General features: G+C 33.4%; 3 protein-coding genes across 7 annotated transcripts; 2 read left to right on the top strand and 1 right to left on the bottom strand.

Moving 5' to 3' along the window:
* Positions 1–398: 398 nt before the first annotated feature.
* LOC148180587 (uncharacterized) lies at positions 399–23,813 on the top strand. 2 transcript variants are annotated; one of them, XM_088049804.1, is made up of 4 exons: positions 399–833; positions 960–1,182; positions 21,340–21,467; positions 21,632–23,813. In XM_088049804.1, the coding sequence occupies exons 1-4, from the start codon at positions 774–776 to the stop codon at positions 23,702–23,704; spliced, it is 2,484 nt and encodes an 827-aa protein (XP_087905930.1). In that variant the 5' UTR covers positions 399–773; the 3' UTR covers positions 23,705–23,813. The 2 variants fall into 2 exon arrangements, with proteins under 2 accessions (XP_087905930.1, XP_087905931.1); XM_088049805.1 differs by lacking the exons at positions 399–833; positions 960–1,182 and adding an exon at positions 19,468–19,559.
* On the top strand, positions 3,042–8,066 carry LOC148180589 (uncharacterized). The gene has a single exon (XM_088048806.1). The coding sequence runs from the start codon at positions 3,042–3,044 to the stop codon at positions 7,032–7,034; it is 3,993 nt and encodes a 1,330-aa protein (XP_087904932.1). The 3' UTR covers positions 7,035–8,066.
* LOC148180588 (phospholipid scramblase 1-like) lies at positions 12,449–19,240 on the bottom strand. 4 transcript variants are annotated; one of them, XM_088049808.1, is made up of 8 exons: positions 18,822–19,240; positions 17,968–18,687; positions 17,611–17,917; positions 17,262–17,330; positions 13,336–13,377; positions 12,982–13,289; positions 12,615–12,938; positions 12,452–12,566 (listed from the first exon to the last, which is right to left on the bottom strand). In XM_088049808.1, exons 3-8 carry the CDS (start codon positions 17,639–17,641, stop codon positions 12,534–12,536), a joined length of 807 nt encoding a protein of 268 aa, XP_087905934.1. In that variant the 5' UTR covers positions 17,642–17,917; positions 17,968–18,687; positions 18,822–19,240; the 3' UTR covers positions 12,452–12,533. The 4 variants fall into 4 exon arrangements, with proteins under 4 accessions (XP_087905933.1, XP_087905934.1, XP_087905935.1 ...); XM_088049809.1 differs by having other exon boundaries at positions 17,968–18,294; XM_088049807.1 differs by lacking the exons at positions 17,611–17,917; positions 17,968–18,687; positions 18,822–19,240 and adding an exon at positions 17,397–17,604 and having other exon boundaries at positions 12,449–12,566; positions 12,982–13,262.
* Positions 23,814–25,447: the final 1,634 nt, after the last annotated feature.

Raw genomic sequence — 25,447 nt, 5'->3', positions numbered from 1 at the left:
TGATAAAAAAAAAACAAATTTTTTAATGAAGAAAGTATAAAGTGGACAGCCCATCCGGCAACATCGAATTATACACTTGTGCAATTGTTATTGTTTGCTATTTCTAGGTAAGAAATATTTTCTTCAACTTTGTAAACTCACTCATCCCAATCAATTTTTATTAAAAATCTTCGCCATGGCCAAACTGTGATGATTATTATCTCTCAGACTACAAATCAGCATGAACATAACTTCCGTCGTCTTCGTTGATTAATAACATGTCTCTCCATTCCAAAATAATGACGTTGGTGGCGCTAGCATCGCGAGGTGTAGGTTTCTGTAATATCTGGATTTTTTTCGTATGTCATACCTTTAACTATGAAATATTAGCCTTAGAAATTTGTTATAAGTGATTAAAAAACAACGTTTTCAGCACTTTTTTTTTCGCGTTTAATTAACAGGACATTAAAGATTACAAAAATCTACACCTCGCGATATGCGCGTCATCTACTGGATTTTCCCTGTTTGACGAAACTTCAAATTTGATCCAATGGAGAGACTTGTTCAACGAAGACGATGATAATTTCTTGACGATCTGTCAACCTCTGATTATACAGTCGCGGCCACAAAATTTCGGTTATTGTTTGATATTTTGACAATTTTCCTGTTACTGTCGAGACATGCCTGTCTGAAGTTTGACAACCGGTCAGCCACTCTTTTTCGTTTATAGTCTTCAATAACACTTTGAGGACAAAAATATCACAAAAAAAGCATTGAAATATCAAATTTTCCAGATGTCTAACACTTATCAAAATCGCCAAAGTGGTCAACCCGTTAGTGCCTATAAACCTGAAGTGAGTATTCAAGATTTTCTCTCAAAAATTGAACGAAAATTCAAATTCCTGTTCATTTAAATCAGAAAGCTTTTTTTATAATTCGTTAAAATTTCACACATTAGAGCACAATTTCAATTTTTCCAGTTTTTCCATAAACGACAAGGAACAACAAATTTGGGCACAGACTATGAGAACTTCAACATTGCCAATTTTGCCTTCAACTTGGCGACGAAGAAAGAAATTGAAACCTTTAAGATGTCATCGAATGACGCAGAATATGGCGACTTTGACGACATCGTGCTTCAAACTACGGTTGGAAGGTTCAATGAAGTCATTGCATTTCAACTCAAGCACAGCAACAAAGAAGGTATCTTGCTAGTAAATCAGCTAGAAGCAGAATCAGGCGATTTTAGCATTAAGAAATATATTAATTCCGTAAAGAAAATTAAGGCAAATTGTGATAAATTTGTGTTGTACACGAACCTTAAATTTGAGCCTGCGGACACGACGCGCCTTCAAATTCATGGTAAAGACTTTACAGTTGGTGTAAGAAAAATTAGTCTGTGTGATAATTTCAAGACGTTTAGTAGCACGGAATTTTGTTATCAATTTTATGTGGACGATGAGTCTTCTAGTTTAAGTAATGACGTTGAAGTCGAAGAATACCGAAAGTTTTTTAAAAAATTTTATCTTTATGCAAACCAAAATAATGTTGAGAAGACTAAAAAGAGTTTATATGGGAATTTCAAAAAGTTTTTTGGGGCAACAGAGAAAGATGCAGACAGTTACATTCAGTTTATAGCAGATTGGGCCAAATTACCGAAAAAGAAAGAAAAGTTGAACAAAACTTGGATTAAGTTTGTAATTCTCTTGCAGCTTCTCTCTTCCAAAATGAAACCATTGCATTTTGACGATGTTTGTTTTAGAAGCGAAGAGAAAATTCAAGTTTTGAAAACTGCGTTTACCACCTTCAAATTTGTTTATTTAAAGACGGAATCGTACGAAAATTTTAAAAATATGTGGAGTGCTACCAAAAGCGAAGTGCGCGATTTGAAAGATGTCAGAATCATGGTAAATAAATATCGGCTGGATCAAACAGTATTTAACAGTTTGAATGATCTTGAGAATGAAACTTTAAATAAAATATTTTGGTTGCAAGGTAAATGTCCGCTGGTTATAGAAGCCAACGATGACTTCATTTACAATGTGATCAAGTTATGTCCGGATCAAAATTATATTTTATTAGGAGATCAACTTCAAATCGAAAAATTACCAGAAAAAGTTAAAATTTTCAAAAATTTATCTCAAGTTGAAGCTCACACAGATTTATTCGGTCAATTAACTAAAACATTTACGTGTTCCATTCAAGGTAAAGATGAAATAAGTTTAGACGAGTTATGCAAAGAATTAAAAACCTTCCCTGAAATGATTGAGAGCGACGATCTAGTCGAGATGTTAAACGGTCCCTTAAATTTAGGCGGTGAAAAAGAGATTTTCAGCTTTCCGTATGTTCCCAGATATTTATTGCGACACCTTGTAGATATTAACTATTTAGAAAATATTGAGGACAAAACGGTTGTGATCATAGACAATGTAAAAGACATCGAAGGTCTAAGAAGCAAATTTAGCCGTCATACCTTTATCAAAATTGGTACTCAAAATGATGACTCCCTTTCAGCAAATATTAATTCAAAATTCCTTGTCTACTTTTCTGAAAATGAATGTTGTACTCAGGACTTTGAAAAACTTTCCCAAAAAAAGAAAAAAACTGAAATTTGCCACCATTTAAGGTGGTTAAACGACAATTGTCTCGAGTGGATTCGTGGTAAGGGCGACATTAATCAGTTGCAAAATCATAAATTGACAAATTTAGTTTCTCATAAATATAATTTTTTTGATCTCATCTCCATATTTCTAAGTAAAAGCGACATTATTCAGATACTAAATAAATTGTCTTTGGATCGTTTAAAAGAGACAATTTTGTGGTCTGAAAAACCTCAAAACAATATCAATTTATTAGTGGGCGAACCGGGAATGGGAAAATCAGAATTAATGAAAAGTCTCAAAAACCAAACTCTCTCAAATGTTTGGACGATTGTAATAGACCCAAATGATATTTTTAATTTTTTTGAAACAAGTAAAGATCACAGTTCCAATGGATTTTTAACTTTCATAACAACGGAAAAAGTTAAGCATTTGAGTCTCCGGGATAAACAAATTTTTGAGATGTCTGCGAAACAAGGCAATGTCATCTTTGTTTGGGATGCACTGGACGAAATTGATACCGAAAAAGTTGGAACTGTGGGTGACATAATTTTAGAGTTTTCTAAAAAAAGTTGGTCTCAGTGGGTCACAGCACGTAGTCATTTGCAACGATCTTTGGAACTCAAATTTAATGTTTTGTCTCGAAATCTTACTCAATTTGACACAGAAGAACAGAAGGAGTACATTCGCGATCGTCTTAAAAGTGTCATTTCCATCGACAAACTCGAATCAATTATTGAACAAATGCAGACTTCTGTTGTTCTGGTCGAGCAAAATAACATTCTGGGGGTGCCGTTGCTGCTCTACATGATGACGGAACTGATAAAGAACGACAGCAAACTTGATTTATTTAGTGGAGGGTTTTTACTTAACAAATTGTATCATCATTTCTTTGAGCAGAAACTTGAAGTGTTTTATACAGAAAAACTCGGTTATAGTTTGACAAATCATAATTCAAAACTACAGTTTAATAAGTGGAAAAAAAAACAAATGATAACACATACAAAATTCGCTTTGAAGTTGCTTTTCCCAAAAGAAATACTAACACAATTGAACGTCGAATGTAAAGTGGATAGTACCGACAACCTTAGCATTGGTTTAATTGTGGACAACCAGAGCAACATTTCTTTTTTCTCCCACTTGTCATTCGCAGAATATTTAGTCGCATTGTATCTTTCGGAAAATGTAGATAAAAAAGATTTCTTTAAATCCATCCTCTTTGAAGAAAAATACAACAACGTCCGTTTCTTCTTTGATTTACTTTCGGCAAAAAATTCTCCGGCTCATGTCGCGGTTTTGTACAGAAATTTAGATTCATTGAAAACTTGTAAAGATGACATTGCAACCTGTAGGGATCAACATGGTCGAAATTTATTGCATTTGGTTTGTTCTTGGGGACAAAGACATCCTCACTTTAAGGTGGAAAATGTGAACGGGGCGTATATTGTAGATCATGATTATCGGTTTAGTAGTTCTGCAGAATCTCCAGAGTATTCCGAAATGTTAGACTTTTTGTTAAACAAATGTAATAATCGCGAAGTTGATGATTTATTTGGAATGACACCATTGGAATATGCACAACAAACTACCTCTTTAGTAGCTGAAGTCAAACTGAGAAGAATTCAAGGCAACAATCTGTCACATCTTAATTCAGACTACGTGAGCAATATTTTGTATTATTCGGCACAATTCGGGTACATGGAAGCATTCGAACTGTTCATCAGCGATAATACAAATTTAGTTGATGTCAGAAATATCGACAACTGGACTCTGCTTTTAATAGCAATTCATAATAAACATTTTGATGTTGGAAAACATCTGTTATCCTCTGGTGCGGAAGTTAATGTTGCTTCCACCAAAGATGGATTCACACCACTTTTTCTCGCCGTTCTGCACGGAAATAACGAAATTATAAAAGATTTACTTAGGCGTGGAGCGGACATTCATCAAGCGATGAATAATGGTGCCTCCCCGCTTTACCTTGCTTGCGAAATGGGACAAAATGAAACTGTCCGTCTTTTACTGGACAACGGGGCGGACATGCATCAAACGACGAATGATGGCTTCTTCCCGCTTCTCATTGCTTGCCAAGAGGGACAAAATGAAACCGTACGTCTTTTACTGGACTACGGGGCGCACATTAATCAAGCGACGAATGATGGTGCCTCACCGCTTTACATTGCTTGCCAAGAGGGACAAAATGAAACCGTACGTCTTTTACTGGACAACGGGGCGGACATTAATCAAGCGAAGAATGATGGTGTCTCCCCGCTTTACATTGCTTGCTTTAAGGAACAAATTGAAACCGTACGTCTTTTACTGGACTACGGGGCGCACATTAATCAAGCGACGAATGATGGTGCCTCACCGCTTTACATTGCTTGCCAAGAGGGACAAAATGAAACCGTACGTCTTTTACTGGACAACGGGGCGGACATTAATCAAGCGAAGAATGATGGTGTCTCCCCGCTTTACATTGCTTGCTTTAAGGAACAAATTGAAACCGTACGTCTTTTACTGGTCAACGGGGCGCACATTAATCAAGCGGCGAATTATGGTGCCTCACCGCTTTACATTGCTTGCCAAGAGGGACAAAATGAAACCGTACGTCTTTTACTGGACAACGGGGCGGACATTAATCAAGCGGCGAATGATGGTGCCTCACCGCTTTACATTGCTTGCCAAGAGGGACAAAATGAAACCGTACGTCTTTTACTGGACAACGGGGCGGACATTAATCAAGCGGCGAATGATGGTGCCTCACCGCTTTACATTGCTTGCCAAGAGGGACAAAATGAAACCGTACGTCTTTTACTGGACAACGCGGCGGACATTAATCAAGCGACGAATTATGGTTCCTCCCCGCTTAACATTGCTTGCCAAATGGGACAAAATGAAACCGTACGTCTTTTACTGGACAACGGGGCGGACATTAATCAAGCGGCGAATAATGGTGCCTCCCCGCTTTACTTTGCTTGCCAAAAGGAACAAAATGAAATTGTGCGTCTTTTACTGGACAACGGGGCGGACATTAATCAAGCGACGAATGATGGTGCCTTTCCGCTTCACATTGCTTGCCTAAAGGGACAAAATGAAACCGTACGTCTTTTACTGGACTACGGGGCGGACATTAATCAAGCGACGAATGATGGTGCCTCTCCGCTTTACATTGCTTGCTTTAAGGAACAAATTGAAACCGTACGTCTTTTACTGGTCAACGGGGCGCACATTAATCAAGCGGCGAATGATGGTGCCTCACCGCTTCACATTGCTTGCCATAAGGGACAAAATGAAACCGTACGTCTTTTACTGGACAACGGGGCGGACATTAATCAAGCGGCGAATGATGGTGCCTCACCGCTTTACATTGCTTGCCAAGAGGGACAAAATGAAACCGTACGTCTTTTACTGGACAACGGGGCGGACATTAATCAAGCGGCGAATGATGGTCCCTCACCGCTTCACATTGCTTGCCATAAGGGACAAAAAGAAACTGTCCGTCTTTTACTGGACAACGGGGCGGACATTAATCAAGCGAAGAATGATGGTGCCTCCCCGCTTTACATTGCTTGCTTTAAGGAACAAATTGAAACCGTACGTCTTTTACTGGTCAACGGGGCGCACATTAATCAAGCGGCGAATGATGGTGCCTCACCGCTTAACATTGCTTGCCAAATGGGACAAAATGAAACCGTACGTCTTTTACTGGACAACGGGGCGGACATTAATCAAGCGGCGAATAATGGTGCCTCCCCGCTTTACTTTGCTTGCCAAAAGGAACAAAATGAAATTGTGCGTCTTTTACTGGACAACGGGGCGGACATTAATCAAGCGACGAATGATGGTGCCTTTCCGCTTTACATTGCTTGCGAAAAGGGCCAAATTGAAACTGTACGTCTTTTACTGGACAACGGGGCGAACATTAATCAAGAGACGCGTGATGGTGCCTCCCCGCTTTTCGTTGCTTGCCAAAAGGGACAAAATGAAATTGTGCGTCTTTTACTGGATAACGGGGCGGACATTAATCAAGCGACGAATGATGGTTTCTTCCCGCTTTACATTGCTTGCGAAAAAGGACAAAATGAAACTGTCCGTCTTTTACTGGACAACGGGGCGGACATTAATCAAGCGACGAATGATGGCTTCTCCCCGCTTCATGTTGCTTGCCTAAAGGGACAAATTGAAACTGCACGTCTTTTACTGGACAACGGGGCGAACATTAATCAAGCGACGAATATTGGTGCCTCCCCGCTTTACATTGCTTGCCATGAGGGACAAAATGAAACTGTCCGTCTTTTACTGGACAACGGGGCGGACATTAATCAAACAAATAAAAATGGTGTCTCCCCGCTTAATATTGCTCGCCAAGAGGGACAAAATGAAATTGTACGTATTTTACTAGACAACGGAGCGGACGTCAATCAAGCAACTAATTATGGTATCAGTCCGCTTTGAGATTGCATACCTAAAGATACACCCTAGCATTTTCTATGTTACTAGATCATGGTGCAGAATTTAGAATCTCCAAACCTTTTGCAAAATATTGAAAGGATGTTTAACCTCCACATATTTTATTTGTTTTTTATTGGGGTTTTTGTTTCTGAACGATTCGAGACGAAGTGATAAGTGACAAGGTAAAAAATACAAATTTCAAATGCAAAAGACAAAGACGGCTATATTTTATCACTGCCGATATTTATTGTTTTGGGAAACAAAATCGCACCCTATGTTTTTCTATGGCCGATTTTTCTGATTTAAAAAAAATGTAAATGCTTAAGAATTAATTTATTTATTGGTACTTTCATTCTAAGCTCATCTTACATTTTTAGCACTCTGTTTGCTTCTCTTGTACGGTTTTTGGTAGCACTTTTCATCTTTTAATTTACCCTAATATAAGTGTTTATGCTCGTCATTTTTATTTTTATATCTAAATAATAAATAATTATTATACAAGGTGTTTATAAATGTTTCTAGCATCAAGGGAGGCTCTGGGATTCATGACGTTTCAGTTACAGTTTTGAGTCCAATTTTTTTATTTTCAGGTTTAAAACCACAACTAAAACAGTTTATTTCTCAAAACTTACTTTGCTCCATGTTTGAGGTTAACTGCAAATGTCAGTTGAAAAATCGAAACCCACATTTGTAATGAACGGCAAATTTCTTTAACATTTCATAGCCACCCTTGATGCTAGAAACATTTAAAAACACCTTGTATTTAATATTTTTATAATTATTATAATTAATAATTATTATTTACTTCTTTAATTGTATATTGAATAAGCGGTTTTTATTTATTTTGGAATTTGTTGGTGTTGATTTATTTAGAATAATTTCTTTAGAGTTAGGGGTGGATCTTTTATCTTGAGTGACATACGGTGGCTATTTGGAAAGCTTCGAATGTTAAAATAACTCATTTATACAATAAATACATTTGTCAGAATATCCATTACCTTATTTCAGATTAAATAAACATGTACTTATAGTGTATGAATTAATTTTTTTTATTACGACCATTTAGTTATATGTTGATGACGTAGTTATGGGTAGTTATGAAATTCATCGGGGGTTGTGATTGGCCGAAAATCATTTAGTTATGATTATTTTGATTATAAGTCAATGTTTCAACAATTTGTTCTAGTGCACAATGAAAACAACTGTCAGATTTTACTTTGATAACTAAAACTCACTAAAGTTATAAGAGTTTTTGAATATTTTGAAGAAGAAAACAGTGTGTAGTGCTAGTAGTTCTGACGAATTAATGAGTAGACATAGCGACCCGCATCCCTAAATCTCTTGCCAAAAAAATTCAAGGTTCATCAGTTAAATTACTCCACCCGCTCGCAAAATCACTCGTGTTGCCAACTCAACCTTGTAAATAAGATGCCTCATCAAGTTCCTGTAAAATGGTAGGTGAGCGCCAATGGGTTTGTTCGAAACCGCAAACCCAAGAAAGACTAACCAAACCCAAATGTAGTTCGGAGGTAACAAAAAGTAATGAAAAAGAAGTAAGAAAAAAAAATTAAAAATGTTTGTTTTCAAGTCAAACTACAAAATTTGAAAATTTACTTGTAAGTGTTGTGACTTTATTATGTTGTGGTGCAATAATGAAAATTAGGGAGGTAACGATTTTAATTGTGCCCAGTTTAAAAATTATAGCACCAGCAAGTCAATTTTCAGAAATTGTTGTTTATAATAAGCAAAAAAATCCAAATTTGGTTATCATTAAAATAAAAAATTAAAAGGTTTATTCACACACAAAAAACACGCGTTCTACAAAAAGTATAAGTCTCAAAAATTGTTTCACAGTTTCACTAAAAATAAAGACTTTGGAATGCGCCAAATAATTTTTTTGTTTTTTTTTGCGATGAACTTCTTACAAATTTGTGCTTTTTAATACTCTTACAACAATAAAACAATGTTACTTTTTTTACAGTTAGACCAAATAGAATGACACATAAAAAATAAAAAAATAAATAAAAATGGTGGATGCGCCGGACAAATTTGGCACAATATTAAATTGCAATTTGAAATTTAGTTGACCTAAAATAGTTCCAAACTCCGTGTCTGAAAAAGTAAATCCATGACAACGCTAACAAGCAAGTTTGAAACAGTAATTGCAAGAAATTTGAAAATTATAATCCAAATATTAACCGATTTATAAAAGTTTTTTCAAAATGTCAAAAATTTTTTGACTGTGAAATCGATTTTCATTGTTTTTCCTTGAAACCTGCATTAGATATATAATCAGTGTAGTAAAAACTCGTATAAGCAGTCTAAAAGATGCGTCAAGTTTGAACATCATACTTCGAAAAAAAAATTCAAACTTATGCCATAATTTTGTGCTAAATCTGTGCTGATTGATGGTGCAATTTCGAAATTCTGTGCTCTTTTTGTTTTTGAATTATTTCAAAAAACGTACAGGAAATAGAAGGCAACCAAAAATACAGATTTCAACAAATTCTTTTTAAAGAACCGTCAGTTTTTTTTTTATCGCCATGGTACTTCAGAGGGAAGATCAAGTTTCGGCGTTATTCTTCGAGGAGGTCGAGGTCCTCCGGTGAAGTGGTTTCAAGAAATAGATGTGTTTGAAGATGAGAAAGAAGATCAAAAGGGTAATAAGGTTACGCATTTTGACAATTATTTTTGACAGGTTGATATTTATTTGTTGCTTGGAGGTGACAAAATGAAACAGAAAACAGTTGAAATTATTGACGTATGGAAATGAAAATGTTACCCAACTTGCCCTTTTTTGATCGTTGCAGATATCACATGTCCAAAAGTGTTCAAAAAATTCCAAGAAACGAAAGTAAAAATTTTTAAAATTTCCTCCGTAATATTTGTCGTAATAATTTTAATTTAAAATTTATCTAAAATACTGGCTGACTTCCCTCTCACAAGACAAGCAATTTTTCCTTACAAATTTTCCTCCTACTCTTACTGTCGTGCAATAAAAAATTTAAACATCATTTTAATGACCTTTTAAAAAAAATTAAAAATAATTTTAATTATAAAAAGAATAAAGACAATAATTTACAATTTTGAACCGTCAGTTGATTTGATGTTTAAAATTTTAATCCCGCGATAATATCTATGTAGTAAGCTGTATCTAAGGTGCGTCTTCCTTTATCATCTTATCAATTAATCGTTGATATATTAATAATTGGATATAAATAGCTATGATAAAATAGAACGGTTTGTAAATTTTGATTGCAACGTGCCAAAAAACGTCTCCAAAAGTTAAACATTTTTTTACTTTATTGTTTTCAAACAATTACTTTAACTTTAAAACTTCTCCAAGTGACAATATAAGATAAGATAAGATAAGGTGAGATTTACTTTAATTATTGAGCTCTGTAAACACAAAAAATAGATCTGTGTAGTTTGATAAGATAATAATAAAAAAAAATTAAAAAATTTATTAAAAATGTTACCTACTGGTTCAAACAAAGCTTAATATTTGTGGCTTGTTTTGATTTTCATGCTTTTTAAATTTTCTTAATACAAAATTATACGCGAGAATTAATTTGACAAAATTTGATGTTACAGTGATATGTACTAATAATAATAAAAAGTGAGCGCTGATAAACTTTTTTAGATTCAAATGAGAGCATAAAGCATCAAGAACTTCCAAAAACGATAAAAGTTGACAAAGTTCTCATGCAGAATCGAATTAAACAATTAAACTGATAAGCCTGATTTACAAAAGTTTTTCTGAAATGTTAACTTTTTTCTTTTCCTAATACTAAAATTTTCTAATATCTGTTTCGATCATTTAATAATTCTTTGTAATTTGGTAAAGCGAAGTCAACAAGCGAGTTTAAGACAGATTTTTTTTATTTTTCTCTTTCATGTCTTTTCATATTTTGTTTTGTTATTATTAAGAAATTTGTATTCTTTATTATGTTATAGGGTCAAAACAGTTTTTTCAAATTACCAGTTTATTTTTATTTTGTCTAAATAAGTTTTTTGTTGTTTTTTTTTACCACAAATAAAGATTTATTATTTATTTGTTATTATAATTTGTTAAGTTAACACACGACTCAAAAGTTTGAACTTTCCCAAATTTCGTAGCTGTAGCTCTAAAATTAGCAAAATTACAAATTTTGCTGGAGAATGTCGAAAAATTTTGCTTAAACATTTAAAAAAACTGAGTCTTTTGCTCTAAAAGTTTGCAAATCCACGACTCAAACATAGTAAATAGTAACTGAAATCTCCTTGCAATAAACACACATTTTGAAAATTTTAATCTAAGGACGAGTCAAAATTTTGCCGCATTTTTCATTAAAATCTGTAATTTAGGTAGCTTTAAGGCTATAGCTGTTAAATTTAGACAGATTGCCATTTTTGAGTTGAGTATTAATTTCCCTAAACGGCAAAATTATGAAGCTAAAAATACACAAATTTTGGAATTTTTCTTATTGAAACTGAATCGAAAATTTCCAAAATTTCTTACTAAAAATCGTAACTTTGACAATTTTACTGTTATAGCAAATTTTGTACACATTGCCACTTTCGAGTTGTTTACGTCTTTCACTAAATCGCCAAATTATAAACCCAAATTTACATATTTTAAAAATTCTCATTTCCAGCTGAACTGGAAATTTGCAAAATTTCAATTTTATTCTTGGAGCAATCAAATTAGTAGCAGTGGAAATTTTCGTGCCATAGCTGTCAAATTTGGTTAATTTGCAATTTTTAGGTTTTTTTCTTATCTTCACCAAACGACGAAATTCTGCTACAAAAACAAAAAAATTGACTTATCGGATCCATTTTAGTGTCAGAAATTGAATTTTTCGCTTGGAAATACAAAATTCTAAAGTTTGTACCTTTGGCGCTATTAATTTGTCATTTGGTGGATTTAATAAGCAACTCAAAAATGACAATTTGCCCAAATTTGGTTGTCAGAACACTGAAATTGTCAGAGTCACGAATTTTAATAAAAATGTTGGAAATTTTTGGTGCATCTTGGAAATAAAAAATTGCGAAATTTGTACTATACATATAGGTGTCTCAAAACTCGTGACCCAGAAAAAATGACTTATGGAGGCAACAATTCTGAACCAAAATTTTAAAACAAAAATTTTTTAACTCAAAAAAATTGGCAAAATTGACTAATTTTACTAAAAATTTTTGGAAATTGGCGGTTCAGCATGGAAATAAAAATTGTAAAATTTGTTTTGTCTCTACGATTTCGTAATTTGGTAGAAACAAGAAAAAACTCAAAAATAGCAACTTGCTCAAATTCGAGAGAGTCACAAAGAGCAGTTTAATGCCTTTGATGTGTTTAACAACTGTTTTAATTTACAAAAATATAGAGGAAACGAAATAAACAAAAAATTTATGAAAAGCAGTCAAAAATATATTTAAATACTCAGTTTGTAGGTGCAAAAAAGACATATTTTTATATTTATTAAAAAAAAGTGAACTGTTACATTAATATATCCACAATTCTTCCTAGTTCGACGACTTCTCATAGTACATAAAGTCCTGCAACCAGAAAATTTAGTCAAAGTACCACCTCAAGTACCACCTTACAATCAGAAACAAGGCCCCCAGCAGCACCGCCTTCATCTTCACATCCAGATGAACAGGAAAACTCACGCAGAAATTATCAGCATCAGTGAACGCTTCTTGCGCAAACCCAGACCACTGCTTCGCAATTTTCCCCACCTGACGCCCATCAACTGTCGTCACTTCAAAATTAACATCTCCGCCACAACTGCAGGTGAAAAGCGGCCCATTTATCTTGAAAACGACATCTCCATGCGCGTTCTTCACACTGAAACTAGGATAAAAGACACTCCAGTCTTGCTCGACGGTGCCGATGACGGTACCAGGAGGTGACGACACCTCCAGACTCTGCAAAACTCGTTTATTTTGGGAGTTTTGGTGTGGTACCCACCTGGAGGCAGCAGGGAAAGCAGCATCCTTGGCAAGCTAGAGGTCGGTTCAAATTAATAACTTCATTCTTGAAGTTGTCGAAGATTTTCAAGTCGAAAGGGCGAAGAGGGCCGCAGCAGTACCGATCGCAACAGCCGGAGTTTTCGGCGGCGAAGTAGACGTCTTGGCCTAAAGTGTTGCGGATGCGGTATTTGTTCTCAGTTTCGAAGCCGGTGATGACTTCTAGAAGTTCGATTTGTTGATGGACCAGGAGTTGGTCGATCACTGCGAGGTACTGGAGACCTGGAGGACAGTTTGGTGGTGACGTGCCTGTGGTGGTGACGATGAGAAGATGTTGAGCGTGAAGAGAACTTACCTTTGTTGGAGATTGAAGGAGGAACGTCAATTGGTGGCGGCGCTAAATTAGAGGACAAAGGGAAGAAATTTTAGAAAAATTCGTAATTTTGGGGTTTTTAACGATAAATGAATGCAATTTTGGCCGTTTGACACGTTTGACTTGTTTATTAAGTGCGTTAAAATTTAAAGTTCTAGAGCAAAAGAGACAAATTTTATTGATTTTTAGTTTTAGGACGAACCAAAAAATTCTAATATTTTACATAAAAATTTGTAATTTTTGTATTTTTCATGCTAAATCAATGAAACTTGGGAATTGTAATGTCTTTGGTGTGTTTACTAAGTGTACCGAATTACAAAATTATAAAACAAAGGAAACAAATTTTGGAAAATTTTGAATTTCTGACGAACGAAAGAACTTTCTACATTTATTAAAAAATTCGTAACTTTGGTATTTTTAATGATAAATGAATGAAATTCGAACCGTTTGACACCTTTGACTTGTTTAATGAGTATGTTAAATTTCAAAATTCTAGAGCAAACGACATACATTTTACCAATTTTAATTTGCAGAGTAAACCAAAAATTTTCAGTATATCACAAAAAAATTGTAATTTTTGTACTTTTCATGATAAATTAATGAAATTTGCAGATTATAATAACTTTGATTTGTTTAATAAATATGGCAAATTACAAAATTATTGGACAACGGAAACAAATTCTAAAAAATTTCGAATTTTGAATGAACAAGAAATTTTCAAAGTTTTTTATAAAATTCGTAACTTTTGTAATTTTAACAATAAATGAATAACATTTGAGCCATTTGACGCCTTTGACTTGTTTAATAAGTGTGTAAAATTTCTAAATTCTGGAGCAACAGACATATTTTGTAAATTTTTATTTTCTAGGCAAACCAAAAATTTCTAGTAATTTATAAAAAAAATTGTAAATTGTAATTATTTCTAATGATAAAATAATAAAATTTTAAGATTATAATGGCTTTGACTTGTTTGATAAATAAGCAAAATTACAAAATTCTTGGACAACGGAAACAAATTCTAGAAAATTTTGAATTTTGAACGAACAAAAAATTTCAAAATTTCTTATATAATTCGTAATTTTGGTATATTTGACCATAAATTAATAAAATTTGGACCGTTTGACATCTTTAACTTGTTTAATAAGTGTGTAAAATTATAAAATCCTAAAACAAAAGACACAAATTTTATAAATTTTTATTCTTAGAAAAACCAAAAATTTCCAGAATTTCACAAAAAAAATGTTTATATTTCTAATCATAAATTAATAATTTTAAAATTATATTGGCTTTGACTTGTTTAATAAATAAGAATAAATAAGCAAAATTACAAAATTATTGGACAACGGAAAAAAATTCTAAAAAATTTCGAATTTTGAATGAACGAAAAATTTTCAGTTTCTTATAAAATTCGTAACTTTTGTAATTTTAACGATAAATGAATAACATTTGGGCCGTTTGACGCCTTTGACTTGTTTAATAAGTGTGTGAAAATACAAAATTCTGGAGCAACAGGCATAAATTCTATAAATTTTTATTTTCAGAGCGAACCAAAAATTTCTAGTAATTCATAAAAAAATTGTAATTTTTGTATTTCTAATAATAAATTAATAAAATTTTAAGATTATAAAGGCTTTGACTTGTTTAATAAATAGGCAAATTTACAAAATTATTGGACAACGGAAACAAATTCTAGAAAATTTTGAATTTTGAACGAACAAAAAAATTTCAAAATTTCTTATATAATTCGTAATTTTGGTATATTTGACCATAAAATAATAAAATTTGGACCGTTTGACATCTTTAACTTGTTTAATAAGTGTGTAAAATTACAAAATTCTAGAACGAAAGACACAAATTTTATAAATTTTTATTCCTAGAAAAACAAAAAATTTCTAGAATTTCACAAAAAAAATGTTTATATTTCTAATCATAAATTAATAAAATTTTAAGATTAAAATGGCTTTGACTTGTTTAATAAATTAGCAAAATTACAAAATTCTTGGACAACGGAAACAAATACTAGAAAATTTCGAATCCTGAACAAACGAAAAAAATAATAATAAAATTCGTAATTTTAGTATTTTTAACAACAAATTAATAAAATTTGAGCCGTTTGACACCTTTAACTTGTTTAATGAGTGCGTAAAGTTTCAAAATTCTAGATCAAAGGACAAACATTTTATAATTTTTTTTAGAGCAAATCAAAAATTTCCAGTATTTCACAAATGAAATTGTAATTTTTTTATTTTAAAACATAAAATAATGAAATTTCGGGATTTTAATGCCTTTGACTTGTTTAATAAATAATATTCAAAATTACAATATTATTGGACAATAGAAACAAATTCTAGAAAATTCCGAATTTTGGGTGAACAAAAAATTTCCAAAATTTTTAATAATAAATGAATGAAATTTGAACCCTTTGACACTTTTAACTTGTTTAATAAGTATGTTAAATTTCAAAATTCAAGAGCAAAAGGCACAAATTTTATAAATTTTTATTTTTAGAGCAAAGCAAAAATTTCCATTATTATAAAAAGAATGTAATTTTTGAATTTTTAATGCTAAATTAATGAAATTTGCATATTTTAATAGTTTTGACTTGTTTAATAAAGATGGCAAGTTACAAAATTATTAGACAACGGAAACAAATTCCAGCAAATTTTGAATTTTGAACGAACAAAAAACTTTCAAAATTTCTTATAAAATTCGTAATTTTGGTATTTTTAATAATAAACTAATAAAATTTGGACCGTTTGACACCTTTGACTTGTTTAACAAGTGTGTAAAATTTCAAATTTCTTGAACGAGAGATGTAAATTTTATAAAATTTTATCTTTAGAGCGAACCAAAAATTTTAAGTATTTCACAAAAAAAACCATAATTTTTCGTATTTTTAATGTTAAATTAATGAAATTTGGGGATTTTAAAGCGTTTGACTTTTTTAATAAATATGCAAAATTACACAATTATTGGACAACAAGAACAAATTTTAGAAAGTTTTAATTTTGGACAAATGAAAAACTTTTAAAATTACTTTAAAACATCGTAATTTTGGTATTTTTTACAATAAACTAATAACATTTATGCCGTTTAACGCCTTTGACTTGTTTACTAAATGTGTAAAATTTCAAAAGTCCAGAGCAAAGAAGAAAAATTTTATAATTATTTTTTTTAGAGCAAATCAAAACATTTCTAGTATTTCAAAAAAAATTGTAATTTTTGTATTTTTAATAATAAATTAATTAAACTTGAAGATTATAATAGCTCTAACTTGCTTAATAAATACGCCAAATTCCAAAATTATTGAATAACGAAAACAAAAAACTTGCAAAATTTTTTATAAAATTCGAGATTTTGGTAATTTTAATAATAAATGAATAAAATTCGTTGTTGTTGTTAAATTACAAAATTCAATAGCAAAATACACATTTTATAAATTTTTATTTTTAGAGCAAACCTAAAATTACCAGTATTTTAATTGTTATTTAATCGCCCATAATTCGGTTATTTACATTCGTACGTATATTTCAAGCACGGATTTAGAATCTGCCTAAAATTCTGCACAAAATGAGATATAAATTCTGCGTAAAATACCGTAATTTTGCTTCACAAATAAACTAAATATTGACCAAAATAGGAGTTTTCAGGTCTTTTTGGGGGGATTTTCAACAAACTTTTTCAAGGCAATGCCTTTGAGTTACACATCAATCGAAAGAGCAGCTCAAACTCTATCGTCTGACCAAATTACAAATCAATAAGACGAATAGTTAAAGACAGGTGGTCAAAAAACTTATTTTTTTTTTCGAATTTTTTTTCCGATCATCGAATTTTGATTACTGAAGACCTGAAAACAGTTTGGTGGTGATGCAAACCCGCCTGTGATAGTGAGAATGAAGAGAACTTACCAGTGAAGTTCGAAGGAGGAACCTCAACTGATGGCGGCGGAAGCAGCTTGGAATTCGAGGAAGTTTGCTCTGTGAAAACACAAACTTAAAGACACTGGAGGAATCGGAAAAGCTGCAAAATTTAGCCAAACTTACCAAACATCTCAAAGGAATTACTTCTGCACTTTGCAAGAACAATTCGATGAGTGAGCGAAGAATAAAAGCAGACTAAACACATGCGTAATTGCAAAGGAATGCGATTCACCAGCGAAATGTTATCTCCAATGGGAGTAAAAGAATTTGCAGGTGGTGTTTACCATTGTACCATTTTTTAAGACCATGGAAAGATTCAAGTGTTGCGGTTTCTTACCTGGAGGATCGAATTCTTCGTTTTCTTGCATTTTTAACTGTAATTGATTGGGAAAATGCAAGCGGAAAATTTGTCGCCGCGAAATTCTTCTACTGATAAGAAGAATTATCAGTTATGCAAACATCTGTGGGATTTATAAAGTTTATTTTTGATATCGTTTGGTCCCCTAGCGACTCTAATCGCCTCTTAAAAAAACAACACAAAATTGTCAAAAAATCAGTTTTTATTATTTTTTCGACCTTTTGCACTAGTGCCGCCGGTGATGGTGCCGCCTCTGGTCCCCCCTCTTCTCGTAGTACATGAAATTCTGCAAATCCTCCAACGTTAGTCCAAGCACCACCCTCCCCCTTCACTTACAATCAAAAACAGCGCCCCCAGCAGCACCCCTTTCATCTTCACATCCAAATCCACCGGAAATCGAATCCCGAAGTTGTCAGCCTCCGTGAACGCTTCTTGGACCAACCCGGCCCACTGCTTGGAGATCTTCCCCACGTCCTCACCTCCATCAGCTCTGGTGATGTGAAAATCCACGTCGTTCCCGCAGCTGCAGGTGAAGAACGGGCCAGTTATCTTGAAGACTGTCTCTCCGGCCGCGTTCTTCACCCGGAAGTTCGGGTAGATGAGACTCCACTCCTGCTCGACGGTCCCGATGACGTTTCCGGGGGGTGCCGACACCTCCAGGTTCTACAAACGCGGGATTTTCGGGGTGTTAAGACAGGAATGACAAGGTTCTAACTACACTTTTGGTGAAAATTGCGAAATCTGAATGTCGGGCTTCAAGACATTGACACTGTCAGTGTGACAGCTTTAAGGACGTTTGTTAAGCGTGCTAATAATACATTGAGGTTTTTGATAACACTTGTAATGTGAAAAGATGTAAAATAGTGTTTTTGTAGGCACATATTGTAGAAACACCTTTCGAACAGTAAACATTTTGGCGCGAATTTTGAATTTTTAAAATTGATGTCTGTAATCATAATTTGTTACTTCTCTATACGTATAATATTAGGCACAATATATTGTAGTTTTTCGCCTTTGAAGACGTCCAAATGCAGACCCACGGGGGGTTTGCCTGCCCTGGAAAAGTCAACATAACCTCAAACAACTGTCAGTGGGGCGCGGGTTTTTGGGGAAGGAACTACGCTAGGGTTTTGGGGGCTTTCTTTTAGGAAGAATTAGAAGGGATTCGGGCTCTGGGGGGCGATACTTACCAATTTGGGACTTCATAATGGTTTGCCATTTGTGCACTTGACGCAAGTTTGACATCTAGTTTTGACAGTTTGACAGAACCACAGATGTTTAGTGATATATTGGCAACATGTCCGTTGCAACGAATTTCTATGCTTTCACAGTTGTTTGTTTATTTAAGATTGGAATCTTGGGGAATTAAGTTTGAAACGGTTGGCATCATTGTCTTTCCAGAAATTGACATTTGGTTATTTGACAAAATTTTATGTGAGTTTAGTTTACATTAAGGTCACTAAATCAAAGTTTCTGTTTTATAAAACATTTTGGTGGTTCAGACGCCCCTTTTACTCAAGGTTCCTAAATTAAGCAGGTTTGCTCGTTACAAAGGCTGAAACTCCACCCTCTTTTGGTTGCTAGGGACGTGCGACCATAAATGACGTCACAAGAAAGTTCTGTCAATTGTTTTGCGATGTAAAAACATTGTTGATCGCCATTGTTATTTAACAAAGTTCTTGTAGAAACATCAGAGTGTTAAGTATTGCTGTTTTAAATAATAATAGCAATGAAAAAAATCAATCGGAATTTAAAAGAGCTTTCCGATGACGTATTCGCGCCAGTTTGAGAGGCCTGCTTCTATTGGCTCAAAACTTCAGTAACCTTGGCACGCGACGCTGTTTCAGTCGATAATACAGTTTCCATTTAACTTGTCAGTTGACATTGGCGGTTGGAGTGTGTTATTTTTCTTTAGTGTTCCTTACTGGGTAAGTAAAATGTCTTGATGTTTATTAAATGTTATAAGTAAAATATAATTCATCTGAAATTCTGTTCATTTTCAACGCTTGTGTCTAAAATTAAAGTAAATCAAATAACTGAATCCTGACCAACGAACGTGGTACATTGTTATTACCATTTTTCAGTGTGATAAAAGAAAAACATTGCTTTCACGTCCAAAACATGGTAGTAATTAATAACTAGAATAATTGTATTTATTATACTATTGCTGGGAAGTTGTAACACGTGTTGTACTTAACCTAAAACTAGGCACAGTTAGGCAATTATCTGAATTTATGTTTTTGTAAAGGTTTTTAAATATCGCAGAGGAAATATCTGCCTAAAGCTGACTCGTACTGTAAGTTATTTCCATTCTTAGTTTGCTAGTTTCATGATCGAGAAAAGTTGTCCAAATCAAACAATACTTGACTTTCCGTTTAATTTACAATTTTTGAGTTTCTTCATTTATTGCTCTCATTTTTTAGTTTGTCTTTCAAGCTCAACTAATGACAGTAGGTATTTTTTATTTTATAATAAATCACTACGTGAAATAGGTACAGCCGCGAACAACAAAATCTTAGACGTCATTTTTCTGGCGTTTCAAAAATTTGAGTGTAGTCTGTACATTACTGTCATTGTCATTACTGACATTTAAAACACCAAAGTATTGACTAATTGTAATTAAAAATTATCATGAATGAAGTATTAAAAGTCGATAAAATTAGAATAATCTCTTTAGAACAGAGCGGAATAATTTACATTCAGGTTCTTGCAATATTGGAAATTCAGTATTTAGAAATTAAAAAATTAAAACTGTGAAAATTGACAATGCAAAAATTAAGGTTAGTAATTCTAAGTGGGGTTTTACACCATGCGACAGTTAAATGACATTCACGTCTTAAGATTTTTTCTCCCCGGCTGTACATACGAACGTTATAATTATAACAATTACCTAATAATTTAACTGAAATTACGTTTGTCTTAGAATCAAATTTAAATAATTAAAAGTCTTTTTTTCTGGCTTTTTGTTCAGCAAAAGTGTTAATTACGTCATCGAAGTTCAAATTCCGGGCCATGGAATGTTGGATGGACAAAACAGCTAAGCTGCTTAACCTTTCCTGTCCCATTTCTTATTAGATAAGTTTTTGTCAATTTCAATTTTGAAAATGATCGCTCGGCATTAGCCGTAGTTAGAGGGATGGTAATCAAGAGCAGAAATGCAGTGCAGACTTCAGAAAAGCTTGAAGACATAAAATGATTCTTGATAATTAATAAGTCAGCGAGTTCTCCTATAGAAGATGTCGAAAAGCGGATCGAAAACTAAGAATTTCCTTTGCAAACGAAATCGATATTAACTTTTTTCTACAAATTGACAAATACTAAAGCTTTTTCTAACAAATCGCTATCATTTAAATTTTGCAAAGTGACAGGTTGCAGGATATTGAAATTAGAAACATCTTAAATTGTGAGCAGCACAATGAACATACACCGCATATCTCTTAGGAGTTTTTGAACTCCGCCATAAGTGCCTTTCATGTTATTAGCTCATGTTATTTACGAAATATGATTACTAAAAATAGGAGATTTATAGGAACACACGCAATTACAGGGTAAAACATGAGATTTCAAGCAATCTTTCCAAAACGGTTTAGTTCCACTATTATTATGTGTTTTATTATTACATACATATATTAATAATCCAATAAAATCGCAATAGTGCCTATTAATGTTTATTAATTTATTTCTTCATTACTAATACTTCTATTATAGACATGGATGAGAGAGACAAGAAAAGAAGAAGAATAATGAATACGGAGGGTGAATCTGTCAACCGGGATCATGACAAAGAAAAAACTGATGGCGCCCAAATTGTAACTACCGATAATAGACCACCAGAGGTAATAACGAATTGATTGATCAAGATAATTAGGGCAATGTAGTTTTTTGTCTTTGTTTTACATGCGCTTTGATTCGTTTTGCTGATTTATTGTTTTTCATGCATATGTAAGTAAGTGTGGTTTATTGCTCGTTAAATTAATGTTTTTTTTTATTTTCTTTACAGGAATTGCACATACCAGATTCATTAAAAGCATCAGATGTCGCCGATTTAACTACAGACGACTTTAACGTCGTCAGAACAAAAGTCACCTTTGTAGATAAGAGCGAGGGCATAAAACGTTTATTTGAACTTCCAGGATCTGGGGTCCAGATAACAGCCCCGAGGGGCTTTGGAAAATCTACATTTATGAATATGCTCGAGGTATTTTTGATGATAATAGTGGATAAAGATGGAAGGCCAATTTCAAATCCAGAGAGTTCTGATAATTACAAGATGTTTATGGAATTAAAGCTGGGTCAAAAGCATGGTCGATTTGTTAAACAACATTGCGGTCAATATCCTGTGATTTCGTTGAGTCTTAAATGTGTGGAAGGTAAAACAGAAACAGATGTTTTAGACTCCCTAAGGGATGCTATTAGTGAGACATTCAAAAAGCATCTGTATCTGCTTGAAACAGCTCCTGACGGTTCTAAGAGCTTCAAAAATAAGAAACTGTGGGACATCAAACAATTTTTGAAATATTATGATCGTAATAGGTTGGAGGAACTCTCTGAAGCGGATGTAGTAGATGCTTTGGAATTCTTGTCTGGAATCTTGTACAACCACTTTAACAAGAAAGTTGTTATACTTGTAGACGAGGCCGACCCGCCCATTATGAAAGCTATTACAGATAAGGTGGGAAATGAGACCCTGAAATTCCTCATGGGTCTTCTTATGGATATGTTGTCAGCAGGCTTGAAGGGGAACCGGTTTCTGGAACGTTCATTAGTTAGTTCTTGTGTTCTCTTTTCAGGCAAATATTCCTTTGAGATAAACAATCAATATCATGCTCTGTTCCTCCAAAGAAAACCTATTTCTGAAATATATGGATTCACAGAACAAGAAGTACAAAATCTGTTGGAGAATCCTGCATTGCAAGCAGTGAATGATTTTGATGGTGTTAAAAAGTGGTATAATGGATACCAAACGTTAAATAAAGATGGGGCAACGATTTACAGTAGCTGGTCTGTTCTAAACTATTTGAGCAAGAGTTTTGAACAAGGAAATAAAATGTTTGACACTTATTGGCCTAACTCAGGCTTACTGGATATTTTAGAAAAATTGCTTGTGCATGATGAGATATATAAGAGAATCAACGAACTTATTAATGGCGAGAATTCTATAATAGTGGCAACTGAGGCAGACGTTGATAATATATTGGAGTTGAAAAATACGATTTCTTTTCCATCTACAGAGTTGAATCAGAAACAAGTGGATTTCTTCTTGCAGCTACTGTGGGATGAGGGTGTGTTGAATGCAGTTGAGAAGTATGGGAATACTGTAGTACTAAAGATCCCAAACTTTGCGATTAAGACGGAAATCCAACGTAAATGTTACACTCAGTCGCTTTTTGAAACCAAATATAAGCTCAAACCTGAGAATATAGAGAGATACATAGAAGCACTGAATCGACTGCTACTAACAAATAGTAATGAACAAGCAAATAAGAATGAAGAAAAAGGTGAAATAGAGGAATCTGAGGAAGGGGCAACTGAAAAATGTGAAGAAGCAATACGCAACCTTGTTAATGCGGTTTCACTTCTTTTCTCAGGTGATGCGGTAATTCCATTTAATGAACCAGAGTTACATCACATCCTGTTTTTTTTAACATATAATAACGAGCTTTTCACAACACAGTCTAGTAGGGCAGTTGTGAAAGTATCAGAAGAGTTGCGAGATACCGAGGAACTGAAGAAGTTTTATCCACGCGAGGCCAAGACAGGTTCTCAAAGTAAGGGAAAAGAGAAACGTGGAAGAAAAAACGAGTGTGACATATGTGTGACTCGTGGAACAGGTGGACTCATATTGGAATTAAAATTTCTCAAGGAGGATAAAGCAAAGGAAAATTCAAGAGCTGCGCTTGAACAAATTATTGAAAAAAATTATTATAAGATTTTTGACAAAGACGAGTATAAATATGTTAGAACCAAAATCTATGTTGGGTTGTGTTTAAAAAAAAACTTGGATGTGGCAGCGCATTACTTAGTCGACAATATTGATATAAACAAAGCTAAAATTGTATGTGGCAACAAATAAGTTTTCTTTATATATTTTCTTTTTTTTTTTGTTTATTTGGTGTATGTATTTTCATTTCAGTTAGTTGATAAAATAATCTAAGAATCATTGTATATTGTATTAATAATAAAATATTTGGGTAAAAAGTTTGAAATAAAATGTCACAAAATCAACTTTTCACACAATAATGACCTGTTATTCTGTCAATTGGCCAAAGGGCTATGAGTCGAAGACATACCAATAAACGGTGTAAGCTGTCGTTAAAGAGGAGATGCTATAAGAATAGATTGACTCTGTAAATATTGGGTGTTGAAAATCGAGGGTTGAATGGTAATGAAAAATAAAGGAATATTCATCAATGAATCTCGACTAAGATATGTATATTCTTTTATGGTCTATTTTTATTCCCGGTAAGTTTAATTAACATAAATGCAATATTCGTTTTAGAACGAAAAATTTATGATTTCTAGGTGATTTCGCATATTGTGGCTGATATGGGTGCACCGAAGATCGTAAAAACAATAAATATTGTGTGGTGTTCCGTTGTGTTCTTGCATCGGTTATCTATCAAAAAATTCTAAATCTTTGGAGCAATCAGTGGGTCCTGTTAGAAACTTGCATTTTAGAAGGCTTTACATCTGAAGAATCTGCATTTTGGTAAAGATTAGTTATCGTTTGACAAAGGATTTAATTTGTAATATTTTATTTGTAGTTGTTCCTGTCACACTTCAATTGAGTCTACCATCAAGTATTAAACCAAATGCATGCTTAGTTACGAAGTCACATTGAATACTAAAATTGAAGGGAACGAATGTTTCAGAAAAGATTAAGATCATACAAAAAAAAAAAACCTAGATGTTACTGCGTCAAAACTTCAGTTTTCAAAATCTCAAGTCCACGTTTTATTTTTAAAACGGATCCAGCGTAAAAATGGTAAATAGCATATTATTTTCTCCATTTTCTAGAGAGTGTAGATGGTACAACTCGATCTACTCCACTGAAGTTCAAATCGTCGTCTAAGTGGCAACTACCGCTTTCTCAATTTTTACAAAGTCACACGGGGCGCAAAAAAAAGTGTAATTTTTCTCAATGATTACTTTTAGTCAAATCTTAGCTTAAGGGTTGGTCGTTTCAGAAATACAAGAGATAAACTACTCCGTCAGTAAATTGTCAGCGAGAAAATAATCTGAAAAAAAGAACAATACAGGAGTAGGATTTTCACTACTGAGATTGCGGACGTTGCCATTTAGAAGACGAAATTTAAAACTGACTAAAAAGCGTTCTTAAATTTTTTCTTTGGTCAAAATCACGTCCAGATTGAGTGTGCATGTAATTCGCATGCATGCATGTTACAAATGTAATTCGACTGCTTTTTTTTAAATGTCTTTGCGGTTATTTTTTAAATCTTCCCAGTTCTCAAATTGCACTTGTGCATTCGATTTTTCCGGAAACTGTTCGATGGATAGGTAGGTGCGGATTTCAAACGGATTTCAACTAATTTGTTTCAAAATTCTAGGAAAACCGTTGTACCTTTTTTACACTGTAATGTAACAATGAACATTGTTGATTTTGTAAGTCTACTAAAGAGAAGAGGAATCAATCTGTGGATGTCACCGGAGCCTAGCAGCAAATTGCATAAAATTTGTGACAAATGATTTTAAAATTGAATAAACGTAGTAAAATGAAATTTGTAAGAAATTAAAAGAAAGATGAATAAACGTAACAAAACTTAAAAAAAATTAAATTTGGCGCTCACCAGATTAG

This window comes from Gnatocerus cornutus, chromosome 1 (assembly GCF_029298725.1).
Source record: "Gnatocerus cornutus isolate USDA-ARS CGAHR chromosome 1, icGnaCorn1.1, whole genome shotgun sequence".
NCBI classification, from domain to species: Eukaryota; Metazoa; Arthropoda; class Insecta; order Coleoptera; family Tenebrionidae; genus Gnatocerus; species Gnatocerus cornutus.
Note: the sequence above shows the minus strand (reverse complement) of the source record. Positions and strands in the feature narration are given on the sequence as shown.